This window comes from Coffea arabica, chromosome 7e (genome assembly GCF_036785885.1).
Source record: "Coffea arabica cultivar ET-39 chromosome 7e, Coffea Arabica ET-39 HiFi, whole genome shotgun sequence".
Classification (NCBI taxonomy): Eukaryota; Viridiplantae; Streptophyta; class Magnoliopsida; order Gentianales; family Rubiaceae; genus Coffea; species Coffea arabica.
The window spans coordinates 5,609,865-5,628,133 of record NC_092323.1 but is presented as its reverse complement, the minus strand read 5'-3'; the positions used below and the strand labels follow the sequence as shown (position 1 = coordinate 5,628,133).

The 18,269-nt window shown below is 37.5% G+C and overlaps 2 protein-coding genes across 6 annotated transcripts; one reads left to right on the top strand and one right to left on the bottom strand.

Moving 5' to 3' along the window:
* Nucleotides 1-1,040: 1,040 nt before the first annotated feature.
* LOC113701820 (uncharacterized) lies at nt 1,041-5,868 on the bottom strand. Of its 5 annotated transcripts, none has more exons than XM_027222643.2 (5): nt 4,915-5,868; nt 4,044-4,658; nt 2,194-2,530; nt 1,738-1,825; nt 1,041-1,616 (listed from the first exon to the last, which is right to left on the bottom strand). In XM_027222643.2, the coding sequence occupies exons 2-5, from the start codon at nt 4,606-4,608 to the stop codon at nt 1,419-1,421; spliced, it is 1,188 nt and encodes a 395-aa protein (XP_027078444.1). In that variant the 5' UTR covers nt 4,609-4,658; nt 4,915-5,868; the 3' UTR covers nt 1,041-1,418. The 5 variants fall into 5 exon arrangements, with proteins under 5 accessions (XP_027078444.1, XP_027078441.1, XP_027078443.1 ...); XM_027222640.2 differs by having other exon boundaries at nt 4,044-4,667; nt 4,915-5,867; XM_027222642.2 differs by having other exon boundaries at nt 4,044-4,667; nt 5,353-5,867.
* Nucleotides 5,869-10,071: 4,203 nt separating this feature from the next.
* On the top strand, nt 10,072-17,274 carry LOC113701789 (zeaxanthin epoxidase, chloroplastic). The gene is made up of 16 exons (XM_027222588.2): nt 10,072-10,792; nt 11,773-11,935; nt 12,109-12,183; nt 12,414-12,514; nt 12,603-12,718; nt 13,090-13,301; nt 13,601-13,692; nt 14,302-14,416; nt 14,520-14,623; nt 15,126-15,171; nt 15,296-15,360; nt 15,465-15,551; nt 16,137-16,191; nt 16,279-16,367; nt 16,491-16,575; nt 16,823-17,274. Exons 1-16 carry the CDS (start codon nt 10,236-10,238, stop codon nt 16,901-16,903), a joined length of 2,043 nt encoding a protein of 680 aa, XP_027078389.1. The 5' UTR covers nt 10,072-10,235; the 3' UTR covers nt 16,904-17,274.
* The last annotated feature ends 995 nt before the right edge of the window (nt 17,275-18,269 follow it).

Sequence of the window (18,269 nt, the reverse complement as noted above, 5' to 3'; positions counted from 1 at the left end):
ATTACAGTTTCGAAATCAAAATATCGTTGTTAGTTAGTTAATTAGGAGTCGGATTAGTTTTAAATAATGGTGCCACTGTGATAGTCCTTAATTGAAACTGCAAAACGAATTCAAGTATCAAATTGATCAAAAATAAAAGTTAGGGACTAAATTGGTATTAGCAAAAAAGTTTACGGATGAAATTGGCCATATTCCTTTCCAGTTTGACGAAGTACGAAGGTGCTAATGTCGAGAAAGATGCATGGAAGATCAGTCGTTGCTTTGTAGTTGTGCTCGGGGATTATATTGAGGTTAACATTGAGAACCTAAGCACTCACAATTCTAAAGAATCTAAGCAAGGAACAACCTTGACAGCATTTGTTTATAACTCTTAATTGAATGGCATGAGTAGAACACGCAAAATGTTTTCGTAACATCGTTTCTGCAAAGACAAGCTTTAGATCGTCCACCTTAGGTCATGATGGTTTATACATGAATGTGAAGTAGTTTTAATCCTCCCTACACCTGTTTAGCATGTTATAAGAAGAAAAATGGTTTACCCAGAAAATTAGTGATATTAGATGTACGATTAAAGGGAGAGGAATGAGTTATGTGATATAAAGGAGGTGAGTATAAGCAGTGCAAGTGGGAGGTCTCGGACACTATTAAAAGAAAAAAGGTCTTCTAATTTTGGATAAGCTTTTATTTGCAAAAATATAATTTTAGTTATATCATATACATGCTTACTAATCAATATTTTATCTTTTTAACCACCTTTTTATCTCACATCAGTAAAAATACTACAATGTTATTTGAAAAAAATTTCTCAAATAATTTCCTATCCAAACACATATTTCAAAGGAAAATAATCTCCGAACTTATTAAAAAGGCAGGTGTAAGAAAAAAGTAACTTACAAAAAAGCTGCTTCAAAAATTATTACTGCAAGTATTGCTTAGGAATGCCTTCAGAAAGTGATTTCTCGCGAAGCTGGCGAAGAAAATGATGAATGATCACCTCATAGCTTCTTACTTTGCATGAAGTAGGGCCTACAATAAACTGATTGGCATAATCAGATTATATTCCTCTTTGAGGATGCTTGTAGAAATTACTCGAACACAATCAAGATGACTTGCACAATGTTTGACTGGAGAGCAGCAAAAGCTTTATCACTACTAAGAAGTGCTGTTTGCCAGTCCCAGTAATAAGTAGCATGTCTAATTATATACATGAACGAAGGTAAACTTCATTGTAGCTGGAATTTGCGACGAACTAGACGTTCTGTTCTGATCTTCAAGAGATAGCCGAGCTACTATGCCAGTATTTCCAATCGTTGAGAGATACAAAAGAGGCGAAAACAATACTATCGATATTCACAAGTTTATAAGAGAGCCTACAAGGATTTGCAATCTCCCTCAGAAAACGTGCACAGAATCGGCAATTAAGTGCAGCAAAAGAAGCACTCAATCAGAGGACTTGTCTTCATATACTTGCGAAAGAAAGATTTATTTGAAATTCTAGACTGATGAGCGTGTTTCTCTGTAATCGAGCTTCTCATATCTTGCGCTTTTGTCTGAGCAGCTCTCAGTTTGTTCAAGATTTTATCCATGGATGCTGATCTTTTCTTTTCTAGTTTCATCTGAAAATGACAGCAAAAAACTTTCAGAGCAGTCAAAGAAAGAAACCGTTCTTTACTTTCAGTTAGCGCATCAGATATCTCCACAATTGTCAACTTTGCAACAGAAGCAACGGTGTAATACCCGAACCTCAAGTTTCCGAAATTCTGCCTCAGCTTTTGCCTTCTGCAAGTTCTCCCAGGCAGTGATCTTGGCTTCTTCTCTTCGTGACCTGAAACAATACGCGGAATTAATATGTAAATTGCATGCCAAGCAATTCTCTACATTGCAATATAAACATTTTCTGCAATTCTCTTCATTTGCAAAATGCAAATGTAATTTACTCAACAGTTGGAATACCAAGGTTGCAAAGGATCTCAATAAGAAACTTAATTTGAATTACAAAATAAGCTAAGCTACGCATGTTAAGGCAGAGTTTTGCAGAGAAATGTTTTAATCTGCAGATGCAGGAAAAATAATGCCTTGTGAATTACAATGCTTTCTGGTTTCGTGATCCCAAAATATATTCTACGGAGAAGAACAGAGGGAATATTTCGATAATCAAAAGATACTGCATGTCAGAAGAGAAAGAAAAGGTACTTTGACAAGGTCTTTGCAGCCCCTGAAATGTCCCACGGCGAAGCTAACTCTTTAAAGTCAGATGATTTCCTTCTCATCCTCCTTGCTCCAAGTTTCTTGGACTGCCGGGTGATAGTGGCTCCCTTATCGACCTGGACATCTCTAATTTCAACTTTAGCAGAATTGTAGTTGTGCTGCTCAACTGCAGCTGGAATTGGCAGAGGGAAGGCTGAGAATGATGAGTTTCCTTTAGGAGATGAATAGGTGCTTCCCTCAGGGCTCATCTGAGTGGCCACATCCCTACGTGAGATAACATGTGATACACCCCTCTCTGCCTCTAAATAGCCAAGTTTATGGTCTGCACATTCAAAAAGAAATATGTAAAACCAGAAAGCTTTATCCAGAAATATGAGTTTTTCCCAGATGGAGGACCAACTATGGTTTTCACTTAAATATGAAGGATCATTCATAGACCCCATTAAAAAACATGAACGGGATGTATATCAACAAAGTGCTCCAAGCAATTTTCCCCGTCTGCCCACTGAGTTTAATGTTTGGCGCAAGTGGACCACAAGTAAAGTTCAAAAGAGTGGACGCGAGCACAGTATGAAGAAGAATCAATATAGAAGAACACTAGTCGAGTGGTAAAAATATAGATCATGCAATTTAATTTTCTATAGCTATAAAAAAATTTGAGAGAGAATATGCATTCTTCGCACAGATGATGATACAGAGTAGAAGCTTCCAACCATCATTTAATTTGGACACTGCCTCCTGCATCATCAACCACATTGATAACCAACAATTTACACTCTTAAGACTTCCCAAGCACAGAACAATGACTGGGCGACTGCCTCATTGCCCACAGCCGAAATGGATTGCATGGGAAGAAAAAAGTTTCCAGCCGCTGATCGTATCAGTATTCTTTTTCAAGTTTTTTAATATGAGAGACTACATGTTCATACTAGAAGAGGTATACACAATCACGTTAGAATTGCAGACATACTCAGACAACGGTGACAGGTTATCTAGGGTACATTTAGGATGACCAGTAGGTCACTAAAGAACCTAGTACCTAAAGGCAACTCTGCAGGGAGAAAGAGATCCATCTAAAACAGCCTTCTGAGCCAAATTATACATCAGGCATCCAAATAGAACACACAAATAATATGTAGAAGAACCGATTACGTTTAACAGATTGTCCACACTTCTCCAAGTGAGACCATTGGCCTTTGTTTATGGCTATCAATCATCACGGCACGGCAGAAGTAGCACTACAAAGATATAAAATAGCAGCATATCAACACTTCAAAATGCCTTGAGATGCAATTGAAGTGGGGTGGAATATTTGGTTTCGCAACACTAACCACCGAGGTATCTAAAAGTAACTGCAGCACTTGCTTATTGAACAATCAATCAGATTGTCCATATCTGCCCCCCCCTCTTCTGAGAGAGTAAAAAAAATTTTAAAGAAAAAGACAATGGATAAAATAGAAGGAACTCTGGAGTCTGATGGTAAGGTCATGCAAGCATCAAATTTAAGAACATCTGGCTTCCAGCTTAAGAACTTTTGGCGTCTCTGGGGTTTAACTTGAGTTAGACAGCACAGAGCAAATGGACACCAGTTATAGATAATTGCGAGTTGCTGTACTGATCAAATTTAACAACTTAGTGCCTGGTGTTAACTGAAGGTTTTTGTCAACAAAACTTTTTAAATTGCACCTGGATTCTGGTAATTGTTGGAAAAGCTCATAAATCACATCAGAACTTACATTAGCCCACTTAATCAGCATCTAAGAAAATGGAAGAAATTGGCAAGAAAAATGTCAACTAAGAGAGAACACACACACACCCGCGCGCGCGCGTTATACCTTGAGAGCTTGGAATAGAACACTCATTTAAAAAATCGGACAATCCAGGTGCAGTTGCAGCATGAGCAATTGCACGCTCAGCGAAGACCGAGTTAGATTTCACGCCATTCCCCGTGGCATAATGAATGGATAAACTATCAGGGACCAATACACCAGTTGTTAATGGCGAACCTGCCATGAAAGTACTCCCACTTCCACCCTCAAGAACTGGCGCGGTAGGGGAATAATTCGGCATATACATGAGTCCTGGAGCCCCAAGTGGTCCACTCTTTGATTTAGGCCGCCTCTGAGGCTGTACGTTTGAAGTCTTGCATACCCCATATCCTGAAACAGGGCTAGTAATCCACCTCTCAGCATCATCCCACTTTGAAGGCAAAGTCCTTCCACTGTTGAATGGCATCAATGCAGCAGCACTAACGTGCCTCCTGCTACTATTTGTCGGTAAGGGAACTCGTTCAGAGCTCCAACCCTTTGGAATCCCTCTGCCATAGTTGTCTCCATATTCTGGGGTTCCTGGACTTGTATACGCCCCTGAATTACCAATAGAACCAGAACTTTTCTTCATGACTCTCAATTGAAACAAGATACCAGCTGCTGCATCGTTTCCTCAATAGTCTGAATTTCCTAAAGGCCACATTCCCATGCTGTATCAGATTCAGCAACAAAAACCCAAAGGACAAATAAATAGATCCATTCACCTATATACTGCTCAAATAAAAGCAAAAACAAATGAAAAAAAAATCTTCGTTTTGAAATGGTAAACCAGAGTGGACTTAATTTTCATCCCTCACCAGTCACCGCACAAACTCTAGATGTCAGTATATGACAAACATACTATCTGTGATTATAAAAATAGTAAAAGGAAATCGACCTTTTTTTTTTTTTCTTTTATCGTAATTGGGGAAGTGGGCAAACTCTGAAGTCAGGATCCATTGCTAGATTCTGGAGCACAGTATTACTCGTGAAGTGCAGGAGAGTGCTACAGTACAAAGTGCTGTGTCCAAAACAAGCCTTAAACTTCTGCTGTCAGAAAATTGACCAAATGTAACACAGAGACTGTTTAAGAAGCAACAGCAGACCCACTCCCACTTCCACAACCTTTGTTCTTATTCTCACTCAATTTTTAACACAAATTTTCACGCACACAAAGGGAGACAGACAATAAGGTAAAGTATTCAGAATAAAATAACATCACCACGAGAATGAAATTAAAAAAAAGAAAAAGAAAAAGAAAAAAGTGTTGAGGCTTTTAGCAAAAAGCAAAGTTAGCTTGAGATTGTTGGTCAGAGACGAGAGCCTGAAAACTTGCCCATGTAGTTGTGAGTGGCAATACAAAATGCTGCTTTTCAGTCTTCAGTTTGGTTGTTTCTGCTTGCTTTCTAGTTTCCTTTCTAGCACAACATTTTGTCTCTGAGTCCAAGGAGAAAGAGAGGATAATGTCACTCGGAAGGAGTACTAACTACTAACAGTAGGAGGAGGAGGAGGAGGAGTACTAAGTTTAGTTGGATAAACAAAGATTAGTTTATTGAGAAGAAGGTTCATCATCTTCTGCTGGGGCTAGGGTGAGAGAACTTGAATGTAGGATTGCTAACCGATGTACTAGTAATGAGATACTTTAAAAGGTTTAGACAACTAGCAATTAAGAGGGTTCAATTCCATTGGGGTGGTCTCTGATCATCTTAGTCTTAGCCCACACATTTTGGAACAGAAGAAAGAAGAAGAAGGATGCTGGAGGAAAGGAAAATGCACCTTCTTTAATTATCGAAGGAAGATGGGCATCACTGATTATTACTGTACTACAAAACGAGTGCTGAGCGTCGAGGCCGAGGGGGGGAAGCATTCCCATTGGGTTTGGTCGTCCATAAGAGCCAAAGGTCGAGTTGGCGCATGTTGTCCCCATCTGTGAAAGCGCGGTCAGTCCATGTGACGGTGCCATAAAGTTTGGGAAGGACTGATGCAGCAGACCCTCAATTTTCAATTTTGTCCCTTTGAGGGTTTCCGTTTCTAACTTTCCCTGCTCCATCATTCCAATAAAACTCCCTAAGTGGCTTTTACTTTTTTTTTTTTTTTCTGCTTTTTGGTCCAAATAAAACTTAGAGAATTATCTCTCTGTATATACAATCACCTTTGAATTGAATAATACATGTTATTTAATTTTAATTCTTTTTATACATATGATATGACGTGCATTCGGTGATGTTAGTGTATACATCGAGGTAAAACCATATTCAGGAGGACAGATAAAAGTGAATCCATTTCAAGGCATTCGCAGGCCACCAACACGTTTCTAGTAACTTATGGTAGTTTAGTACCAAATCGTAGCACGTTTTGTAGTTTAAGCAAGCAAAATGTGAATGAGCCAATACTTGTTTTTTCCTTCTTTTCAATTATAGTAAGAAGTGAATTCTATACAATCGAAGGTCTTTACGTTTTTTGAGAAATAAAATACTAAGTTCAACCATCACATACTTCAAATAATGGACATTATTCACACCATCAGCTGGCTGACACAATTGGACCTAAGCTAAATGATCCGTTAATTCTCCTCCACAAGCGCACATTCAGAGCGAATGACATGACAGGAGATCAATTCCTGACGACGCAATTCTCTAGTCCACTCTTTTTTTTTCCTTTTTTTTTTCCCATGGCATCTTTAACCTAAGCAGCTAGTAGGTGATAAGAATTATTATTGATAGCAGCAGTGATACCCAAATTTCAACCCAGATGAGTTATGCTGCAGTTTTGAGAGTTTGCATGACTTCTTAAGCAAAGCCTCTAGTAGTTGGGATTTGGGGCAGGACGGTCATCTGGCGAATCGTTCTTGAGCAGTTCACGGTCAAGATTTGGTCAAAAAAAATTATATGATCCGGATCTCGTCTTGTACCTCATTTTTAATAACATGTGTGTGTGGAACTCACAAAATTTTGTTTTAAAATTATATGTTATTAAAAATAAGTTACACCATGTACAAACAGAATTACGCTGTGTGCAAAATGCACATAATCTTCAGGAACGATTAACTTACCATGTACAAACAGAGTTACGCCGTATGTAAAATATACATAACCTTCAGGAACGGTTGCAGGTGGTTGGTCCATTAGTTCCTTCCCTTCAAATAGAAATGGTCTTGGAAGGTTTCCGACTTCTTACGTAAAGCCTCTAGTAGGTAGAGTTGGGGTGAAAATTACAATTATATCAAGATTGCACGAGTTTACTCTTAAAATTAGTTCTGTTTGGATTAGGGATGGCAACGGGGCGGGGTTGGGGCGGGGGACCCCTCCCCCGTCCCCCGCCCCGTTGCCTATTAGTTCCCCCCGTCCCCCGCCCCGTCCCCCGCCTCCCGCTCCCCCCGCCCCGCCCCGCCCCGCTTGCCCCGCCTTGCCCCGCTTCCCCCGCGGGGGCACCCGCGGGGTTAATAAAATTTTATTATATAATTTTATTATAATTAAATTTTAATAAATAATCAAGTACTAAAATATCAACACATCACCAAATTATTATTCATTGTAATTTTACAATTGAAACTCATAAAAACAATCAAACAGAAGTTATTTGAATACAATCCAATATGATGAAATAAATATAACTAAAATAGTCAAATTTTCACTTTTAGTACAAATGCAATCACTAATTCATCATTGTGTTTGTGTTTTTTTTTGAGAAAAAAGTGTTATTCTATTAAGTGTAATTAGAAATTTAGTATAAATGTATTAGTAAATTTAGTATAACTAATTAATAAATTCTATTAGTAGACATGTATAATTATTCATATAATTGATAATATCAATTATATTACATAAACTAATATACATTATATAATACATCTAACTAATAATATCATTATCATAAGTTTATAACTAATTAACTTACATATAATATATAGTCATTTATATATATATATATATATATATATATATATATATATATATATATAATTTTTTTTTTTTTGCGGGTGGCGGGGCGGGGGATGGGGCGGGGGAGTATACCCCCGCCCCCCGCCCCGTTTCTAAGCGGGGGGAAAAAATTCCCCCCCGCCCCCGCCCCACCCCCCGCCCCAACCCCCGCCCCGTGAGCCCCCCGCGGGGCGGGCACCCGCGGGCACCCGCCCCCATTGCCATCCCTAGTTTGGATAGGGTGTTATTTGAAATATTATTTGGAATAATTACTGTACCACTTTTTTATGATATGATATATGTGAGATGAAAAGGTGATTGAGAATATAAAAGGTAGGTTGAAAAATGTGTTTATAATGCAAGCGAAATTTTATTTGAAAAAATGGGGTATCCAAACAAAGCCAAAACAACAATCGGACTGAATCAAATAGAAATCTCCCATTTTCGGATTGTTTTTTCACTGCCAAATTTGAAACGCAAGCAATATAAATTAAATCAACAACTAATAATTAACAAGTGCCAATCAACTTGCCGGTGATTTATCGTCTCAGGCTCTCACTCGTCACAGTTCATATGATGACCCTTTGCAGGACCATTTGTGTGAATGTGAAGGAACGAGGACAAAGCTCAAAAGTACCAACACATATAATTTTGTGATTGATTATTTGCACCAGTTCACACATGGGTTTTTAACTTCTCGTCCGTTCCTAACTCCTTTCAACAGCCAGGATCATATGTCTGAACTCAAACTTGTTAAATAGTGCCGTGCCATTAACGGAGCATAAATAGTTTCTAGGACAAAATATGCTAGTAATTTTTTTGAGCCTTTAATGCAACTCAAGACAATGGGAAAAGGGTTAGAATTTGCTGCTACCGCTCATAATTCACGCCTGTCATTTCCTGAGCATTATTGCTTAACTCTGTCTGGACCAAAATAGTTCCGAAATTGCTAGTTTGATAAAGTCCGCCACCTGCAAATCTGAGCGAAAATGAAAGTTTCTGGACGAATGTTGAGGGGTTAGCGCGCGTCCTCGTGCCTGAATTTGCTTCACATACAAATCACAACAATCTCTCTCAGATATTTGCTTCGGTTCAATTAATTGATTTTGCAAACATATTAGTAGACGTTGATAACAACCACTAGCTATTTCTTTTTCTTTTTAGTTTTTAGTTTTTTTTTTTTGTGGGGGGCCCCGGGCAAGACTACTGTGTTTTTTGTTGTTTTTTTTGGGTTGGGGGTGGCGGGAATTAGAAGCGAAGGAATTAGGTCTTGTCTCAAGGATGAAGTGCCCTTTTCTTTTTTAATTATCCTAATCTATCTTCCTACTTTCTGCGCCTATGGGCTTTAATTAAAGTTTTTAATTTGTGATTTGCCTTCCCCACACTTGTGCACGAAGCCATGGGTCAGTGCCCCCACTGCACATTAATACAATTTATTTCGCTACTCGCTAGTTATAACTAAGGAACAATAATGAACCAATGCTGCTACTCGTTCGTTACCCTCGGAACAAACATTTCGGAGAAATAAGAATGGAAGAGAATATAGGATTTGGGACACTAATATGAATAAATTTTTCACACTCTCATTGTTTATGCTAACGAATTTAGATACATATCATATATGAAAACTTGACGTTTAAATTCAAATTTAAACGATGTGAGATGCATCAAATACACGTATCGATAGTGTAAGAAAAAAAGATGTATGCTACTATTTTATATAGCAAATACCAAAGGAAATAATTCATCAACTTTAAATACATTAGTTTGTTGCAACAAAGTCTCGATGCATTGTCTAAAATTTACGAACTTAGCAAGAAAGATGGGAGAAATTCTATGACTAGAGAGTCAAACCAATAATGGCTAGCCAGGCAAGAATGGAGATTTTCGGCTAATAAATATATGGCCTATGGGCTTTGGAATATTTATAAGCCAAAAAATTTCGACCATAGACAGACGAACGTCTGTTAAAAGATTTCTTTGGTTAAGCTGAGTAACGCAGCGCACAAATACAATATGGGCGCGCCACATGGCAGGCAATCCTCGTCAACAGTTTCTGTATTCAAAGGCATTGGCCCTCAACCCTTCATGCCCCACCACCACCGTCTCCATCACTTGTACGCTGATGATGGATTCATGCCTAAAACGTCATTCTGATTCTGGGTTGCCGATTTTTAACCAATAAGCAGAGTAGAAGATTTCCAAGAAATAAGATTCGGTTTTGAGCTTCAACCCATACCTTAGTTCTTGAATACTACTAGCTAGAGCAGGGGTGACTTCCATTTTTCAAGTGAAAAAGATGAGTTCAATTGTTTACAACTCAATGAATCCTTCGACTGCAATTCTATCAAGAAGCCAACAGTTTCCACTTATGGTAGCAAAAGATTCTTCCTTTGTATTCTTTCAATTCCTGCACCAGCACAGGTGTAATTATTTCAGAAACCAAGACGAGAATAGGCGTTTTAACAAGATAAAAAGAGTAAAGGCCGGGTTGCGTGAAGCTCAGAAGAGGAGGGTGTCAACTAAAGAAAGTGTTGTTGCAAAAGTCGATGATGAGAATAACTCATCAAAGGCAACCCAGAAAAAGAACTTGAGGATTCTTGTGGCGGGGGCCGGGATTGGAGGGCTGGTTTTTGCACTGGCTGCAAAGAAGAAGGGGTTTGAGGTGGTAGTGTTTGAGAAGGACATGAGTGCTATAAGAGGGGAAGGACAGTATAGAGGTCCAATTCAAATACAAAGCAATGCTTTGGCTGCTTTGGAGGCTGTTGACATGGATGTTGCTGAGGAAATTTTGAATGCTGGCTGCATAACTGGGGATAGGATTAATGGATTGGTTGACGGTATTTCTGGCAAATGGTGAGCTTCTCGCCTCCGTATCTCTTTAGGGATTATGTATTATTTCCTTGTGTATACAATTGTCTGGAAAATTTTCTGAAACTTAACTTTTGCATGCTTGTATTGCATAATTGTTTGAAATCGATATTTGATAGTGGCATGAGTCAAGTTGCTAATAATCACCGTAGAGCTTTTGCGTTATGATTGTGTAAGAAATTTTAATTCAATACAATCACACGCGAACCACTAGCTGATAGGTCCAATAGAAGGCCTCTCAACTTCGTGGACTATGCAATTCATACAGACTGTTAACCACGTAGCAGCCATAGCATCTAGCCTTTCTTGCTTGCAACCACTCTGCAGCCCTGCATCTCTTGTTTTGCAAATTGTACACTTCTGGCATGAGGGAGGCTGATTATGAAATCAATGCTCTGCCATACTCTTTTGACGTAATTGTTTGTATGGATAAAGTATTTGCCGTATAACTTCCTAGATTTTGGTGGTTTTACAAATTTGTCAACATTAAACATGCTGCAGATCTTGTCATATACTTGGTGCAGCTGTTCTCGGGGTTTCAGTTTCAATTGTCAGAAATGCTGAGAATCATCAAGGTTTTGGAAAATTATTTTTCTTACCAATTGAAGGGGATAACGGAATAAAAACAGCCTAATATTTAAAAAAAAATAATTCATGCTTTAAATTGAGTAAATCCTGAAATTTGCTATAGTTGGCATGCTTGAACAGAAGTAACCAAAGCATTTTAGATCCTTATTTTTGGATTATGTGCTTTGAAGCATAAGGATACTTCTAGTGCGCAATTGTACTGGTGCAGAGTCAACGAATGATGCTTTTAAACCTATACAAAGTTTATATTTCTGTATAGACTATAGTTTTCTCCAATTGGAATTGCTGTTACCAATGAGGGATTTTACCTTGAACTTTCTGTTTCAAGAATAAAATAGAGTATTGGCAAATCGGTTGAGATGATACATGGTTATCAGGTACATCAAGTTTGATACATTCACTCCTGCGGCGGAACGGGGGCTTCCAGTGACAAGAGTTATTAGCCGTATGACTTTGCAACAAATACTTGTTCATGCAGTAGGAGAGGATGTAATTATGAATGAGAGCAATGTGGTTAACTTTGAGGATGATGGTAATAAGGTAAAATAAACTCTGAACTGGTATGTTCATCTTATTTTTCAAGTAGTTTTGTGCATAGTGTTCGAAGACTAATGTTTTCAGCACATCCATTTTATTCTTTAACGAGCATGAAGCTATTCAATTACTGATGACTGTCAGGTTCTTATTGCTTTCTTGCTTTCTTTGAAATTCAGGTCACTGTGATTCTTGAGAATGGACAGCGATATGTAGGTGATCTTCTAGTTGGTGCTGATGGGATATGGTCAAAGGTAAATCTTATATTACATACTTCTAAGTAATTCAATCTTTCTTGACAACTACTCCACTTTTACTATGTATGATGTAGTTGTCCTTCAGAAGGAATTGTCAAGAAACTAAAATCTGTTGCTAAAAGTGGCAGTATTTTGTCTGAGGGGTTGGAAACAAATGTCTGACTGGAATTACACTTTAGATATAACTTTGATTTTGGGACTTTGGCTGGTTGCTTTTCTTTCAACAGGTCCGGAGAAATTTGTTTGGTCACACAGAACCTATATATTCAGACTATACTTGTTACACTGGTATTGCAGATTTTGTTCCTGTTGATATTGACACAGTTGGGTATGTGACGTTAGTTCTGGAATATCCCTAACTCATTTCTATTTCATCATTACTTTGATTGAGTTACTTACTGTCAATTGTTCTTCAGGTACCGAGTTTTTCTTGGTCACAAGCAATATTTTGTTTCTTCAGATGTTGGTGGTGGAAAGATGCAGTGGTATGCATTTCATAAGGAGCGACCCGGAGGTGTTGATAGTCCAAATGGTATGTACTATATTATTTGGACCCTTTTCTCATAAATGAGTTTTATGCCTGACACTAGGACCAATATACAGTTTAAGCCTTTGTGGACTATTATTGGCTTATTTTGTGTAATGATTTTTCTTCTAAGAAAATAATGGCATGTTAATAGGTCCTTTTCAAGAAGATATATAAGTACTCTGAAGAGATGATACATAGTGCATGTGAATAATATTTAAATCAATTTATATCCTGGGAATAATAATTTTGGTGGGCAATATAATCGGTCTTAGATTTACTGATATCTGAAGCTCTTATGCTGGCAAGTTCATGGTTAGGAAAGGACTATTGATGATGCAGTCTTGTCGTATGCTTTTGGTGTATTTTCTACACAGGTAAGAAGGAAAGGTTGCTTAAAATCTTTGATGGTTGGTGTGATAAAGTGATGGAACTATTGCTGGCCACAGACGAAGATGCAATTCTTCGTCGTGATATTTATGACAGAACACCATCATTTAGCTGGGGAAGGGGTCGTGTGACTTTACTTGGGGACTCAATTCATGCAATGCAACCTAATTTGGGACAAGGAGGGTGCATGGCAATTGAGGTCGTCTTTTTATTTTGTCCGTCATTTTACATTTTTATTGAATATGAAGTTTGAATGCTGTAAAATATCTTATTCCTTTCCTAATAGCAATTGAATTTTTCACATCCTTTTCTGAAGGTTGTGATATTTCAGAATTTCATCTCTGTGCATTACATTTCTTGTTAGAAATTTTCCATGTAAGAAAAACTATAGTCTAGTACTAAAGTTCTTCTCAATGTAATCCCAGCATAGCATCGGGCTCTCACCTCTCTTTGATGCAGTGAAAGATTAGAACTTGACTTCCATTTTCATGGATGCAGGACAGCTATCAATTGGCTTTGGAGCTTGATAAAGCTTGGGAACAAAGCATAAAATCAGGGAGCCCAATGGATGTTGTCTCTGCTTTAAAGAGGTAAGAGAAGCTATTATACTGGTTAACAATTGTTGCTCCACAGAGTTTAGTGAATTTTAACCTTCATGGATTATATATAACACCAAAAGTTGGTAGCCTTTTATGAGATTAAGCTATAAGAAACCCAGAAATGCTTAAACACAAAAATCCTCCAGGCAGGAGAAGAACATTTTTCCCCTACCATACTGGAGATAGTGAGCCTCTGCCAAAAAAATTCTAGTTGCACCATTTTTTTCTGCAGATTCTTCAAGTTGTTTAAGTTAAAATTTTCGTGAATCAAATATAAATGTAATAAACCAGCTCCCCCTAGGCAAGTTGGCCACCAGGTGAAGTATAAAGTGCAGGCCTGATTGCAAGTCAGAGGTTCAAACCTCTGCACCTATAGTAAAATCCAAAGGGTCTGCTGCACTCCTTTGGTCTAAAGGTGGGATCCTCTCTCTAGCCCCCCTTGGCCCAATTGGGCCTGCCTCTATAGGTTACAATAAGAATAGGAGTAGGAGTTGACCATTGAAAAAATAAATAAACGAATATATATATGTATATATATATGTAAATGGACTAGGTCTCTGCTTCAGAATGCTTACTCTTATCTGATTTGCCTCTTTGCAGCTATGAGAGTGCTAGAAAACTACGAGTTGCTATCATTCATGGATTGGCAAGATTGGCTGCAATCATGGCATCAACTTATAAGCCGTATTTGGGTGTAGGATTAGGGCCACTATCGGTAAGAACATCCTATGTAGTGACAAATCAGATGGAAATAATCAATGGAGTTCAGTAAACGGAACCTTCTCTTCATTAAATGAAGCTGACAATCTCTGTTGCAGTTCTTAACAAAATTTAGGATACCGCATCCAGGAAGAGTTGGTGGGAGAATATTTATCGACATTGGAATGCCATTAATGCTAAGTTGGGTCCTAGGTGGCAATGGGTAAGATAAGAGAATCTTTTTTCAAACTCATTCCCCAGAAAGATAATTTTCAAGAACTTTGCCTTGTTCCGTTCTATTTGAAGGGGTCACAAATTTTGTAATGGAAAAGTATGCTGGTCTTCTTCAGTGTATAACTGCTTTTATGGTAGACACTGACTTGTATTGGTGAAGGATGTGATTATTGTATATTATGAGCTTTAAGAAACAACTTGGTTTCTTTAAACTTCCTTTTCAATGATTCTGCATTTGTCATGTGGAAAGAAGCTTGGTCAATGGCGTGTTCCCTAATACTTTGCCTCTTGGAAATCTGAAATCCCAGGAGAGCTGAATGTCCATTTTCTGATAGGAGAACCTTGGTATTACTAAAATTAGAAGGGCTGCATTTGGAATTCTGAGATTTACTCAACTTAGTTGCTCCAGAATTTCAAAGACTAGCATTGAATATAATGCGCTTTATTAATTTACTTAACTTAAGAATGACAATGGAGCGTTTTCTTTCCAGCTCAAAACTTGAAGGCAGACCATTGCATTGCAGACTTACTGATAAAGTATGTGAGCCTTGGATTCATTTTGTCATGATTTGAAAATAGTTGCAGCTTATTTCCAGCTTTCAACAAGATATATTAAGTACCCTTTTTTCATGGATAATTCATGAATTTTCAATTAATGAAGGCAAGTGATCAGCTACGAAAATGGTTTCAAGATGATGATTCTTTGGAGCGTGCTCTGAACGGAGAGTGAGTGTAGCAAGCCGAATGATTCTGATGTCTTTGACCTTCTTTTTTTTTTTCCTTTTGTCATCAGGCTTCCCTAACTGTAATGTCCATGCTCTTAACAACAGGTGGTTCCTGCTTCCCATTGGACAAGCCAATCCTGATCCAGTAGCTATTTTCTTAGGCAGAGATGAGAAGAATATCTGCACAATAGGGTAAGCTATTCTGTTCTTATATGTTTGATAGAGTGTAGAAAATGTGACAATAAGGCAAGACGACAATATTTTCATGCTGCATGAGAATTCAAATTGTGTTAGCATGATATGGTTTTATGATAACTTGTGCTAGTAAAAGGGTTTGAAAGATTCTTTTCCCTCTAACAGAATAATATTTATATTTTCATGTAATAGGATTTTGTGTGAAAATTCTGTAATTTTGATCCCACGGATGTTAGATGTCAACTGATTTTTTATGCGTTACTTTAGTCAGCATAATTGGGAAAGGAAAGATATGGAGGTCAAAGTTACCAGTTAGGGCTTTGGCTTTATTGAGTGAAGGCTTGTATCACCCAAAAAAAAAAAAAAAAACTGAATTGAATGAACAGTGGACCAGGCGGTGTCTTGCTATCATATTTGCCATAAGAAACATATCTTGGAGAAGAATTAGAAGACTTCTCTGTTGGAAATTTTCCAGGCAAAATGACATCTAGTAATACAATTAGAGTTGGTGACTTGCATGTTTGTGATCTAATATTTGCAAAGCTTAAAATTAGAATTGGTGACTGCCGTTTATGATTTCAGGAGTGCATCACACCCTGATATTCTTGGAGCATCCATAATTATTAACTCACCCCAGGTGACATCCTTGGTGTTCAATGTCTTGTGGAAATTTCCACTAGTCAATTACTATAGTATTGCTGAATGAAATCTTGCACTTGGTCAGGTCTCCAAGCTGCATGCTCAAATAAGCTACAAAGATGGATTGTTTTTCTTGACCGATTTACAAAGTGAGCATGGCACCTGGATTACAAAGTAAGTCAAATGGAAACTGAATTTTCCACCGGTGGTCCGTTTACTATTTTTTTCCCAGTAGACTAAATTCTTCAAGACTAATACATATATGTGTGTGTGTGTTTATTTATATATGTGTTGCAGCAACGATGGTAGGCGCTACCGGCTGCCTCCTAACTCACCAGCTCGTTTTCATCCGTCAGACATCATCGAGTTTGGTTCTGACAAGGTGATGACGTTGTTCCTTCCTCCTTGTTATTTTAAATATCTACAATGCTATACAAGGGAATTCTGGATTCTTCATCTTTATTTTGTTTCAGGGTCAAGTGTCACTGTATGTTGTTTTTTTTTTTTTTTTCAATTCTTCTGTACGGATATATGAGTGCGAAATCTGTTGCATGATGTGGTTGTTCAACGGATATTCTTTTTGTTTTACACGAGTGCCATCTTAACCAATCATCTTTGCTTCATCGCAGGCTGCATTCCGGGTAAAGGTCATGAACCAGCCACCGTTCTCGGGAAATAAGCGAGAGACTAAAGTTCTTTCAGCTGTATGAAGCCAATGGTCACGTTCTAAAATTTTCTGAAATCTTGGACACGGATATTGTACAGCATTTTTTTGCATGGCAGCGGAGCCGTGTGAAGCTGCTGCATTTTGTATTGTGAAGAAAAAAGGAATAGTTCGGTACATATGATCATATTGGGAATATTCTTACATAGACTAATGATATTAGACTCATGGCTAGCGATTTAATCACCGAGATGCAACAAGAAAAAGTTCTTTTAATCTGAAAGAAAAAGAGCTTTTTTCTTCTTGCAGGTGGAAGTTGGAATACAGGAAGTGTTATCGCTTCTTCTGCAGAATTCTACTTTTAAAAGCTTGTAAATTCAACAGGAAACTACAGCATCGCTGATATTGTCTCTTGTATGCCTTTCTGTGTATCATCCTACCGCTCCAGACTCTCTGGTGAGGCAAGGTAAATGCAGCTCAGAGATTGGGAAGTGATAGTTTTCAAATAGTTGTTCTTCAAAAAATACAAGTTGTTGTCCAAAGTAATCTTCAAGAAAGTAATTTTGAAAAAATGATTTCTAAATGAGGCCGTAAGGTATGGTAAAAACATTTGTTCTTCTTCTTTCTTGGAGGGATGAAGTCAAAAAATTCAGTTTTCTAAAAAAGATGTTGTTTTGAGCTCGATCCGAACCCTTAACGAACAGTTTGAGTTCCATCCGAGTTCGATTTTTAACGAACTCAAATTTGAATAGGAATTAGGATTTGTTTATAATATCGAATTGAATTTGAACTTATACATATTCATCTTGTTAAAACTCGATTCGATTCAAATAAATTTTAATATTTTATAATTAAAATATTTGTTAATATTTTACATAAATTTATATATTTATTATCTTATTATATAGATATTATATATGTATTAGTGATAATTTAATATTAAAGAATTAGATAAATTTTTGACCTCTCGAATCAAACTCAAACTATGGAAAGTTCAGTTTGATACTTTGATTCACTTCATTTATAGCCTTAGGAGGAGGTAGTTCTCGCGACAAAAAGAAATGAAATTCTAAAGCACAAAGAAAGTTACAGGCGTCATTTGGATTGAAGGGAAAGGAAGGAAAGAAAATGAGAGGATTTTGGTGGGAAAAAAAAAAGAGAGAGAGATGAGCAAAGAAAATAGATTCTATCTCTCATGTTTATATTAAATATGAAAGAAAAAATTAAAAGTATTGTATGGATTAAATGTTCTTTTCCTTTGCCTCGCCTAAGAAGTAAAAACTACAAATGAAAAAAAAAACAGAAAGGAAGAAAGAAACATTAGCTAGATCTGCACCAGAAAGTATTAGCCAGATAATATGACATGACAATGGTTGCATGTACAAAACAACTTCTGAGAACAAATGGAGAAG

Excerpts from the sequence above, each read along its gene's own strand:
- LOC113701820 (XM_027222643.2), bottom strand. The coding sequence starts at position 4,608 with ATGAAGAAAAGTTCTGGTTCTATTGGTAATTCAGGGGCGTATACAAGT. Across the intron at positions 2,531-4,043 it reads TTCTATTCCAAGCTCTCAAG|ACCATAAACTTGGCTATTTA; the intron begins GTATAACGCGCG and ends TTGAATGTGCAG. Across the intron at positions 1,617-1,737 it reads TTCGGAAACTTGAGGTTCGG|ATGAAACTAGAAAAGAAAAG; the intron begins GTATTACACCGT and ends TGTCATTTTCAG.
- LOC113701789 (XM_027222588.2), top strand. The coding sequence starts at position 10,236 with ATGAGTTCAATTGTTTACAACTCAATGAATCCTTCGACTGCAATTCTA. Across the intron at positions 15,361-15,464 it reads GAGCGTGCTCTGAACGGAGA|GTGGTTCCTGCTTCCCATTG; the intron begins GTGAGTGTAGCA and ends TCTTAACAACAG. Across the intron at positions 16,192-16,278 it reads TAATTATTAACTCACCCCAG|GTCTCCAAGCTGCATGCTCA; the intron begins GTGACATCCTTG and ends GCACTTGGTCAG.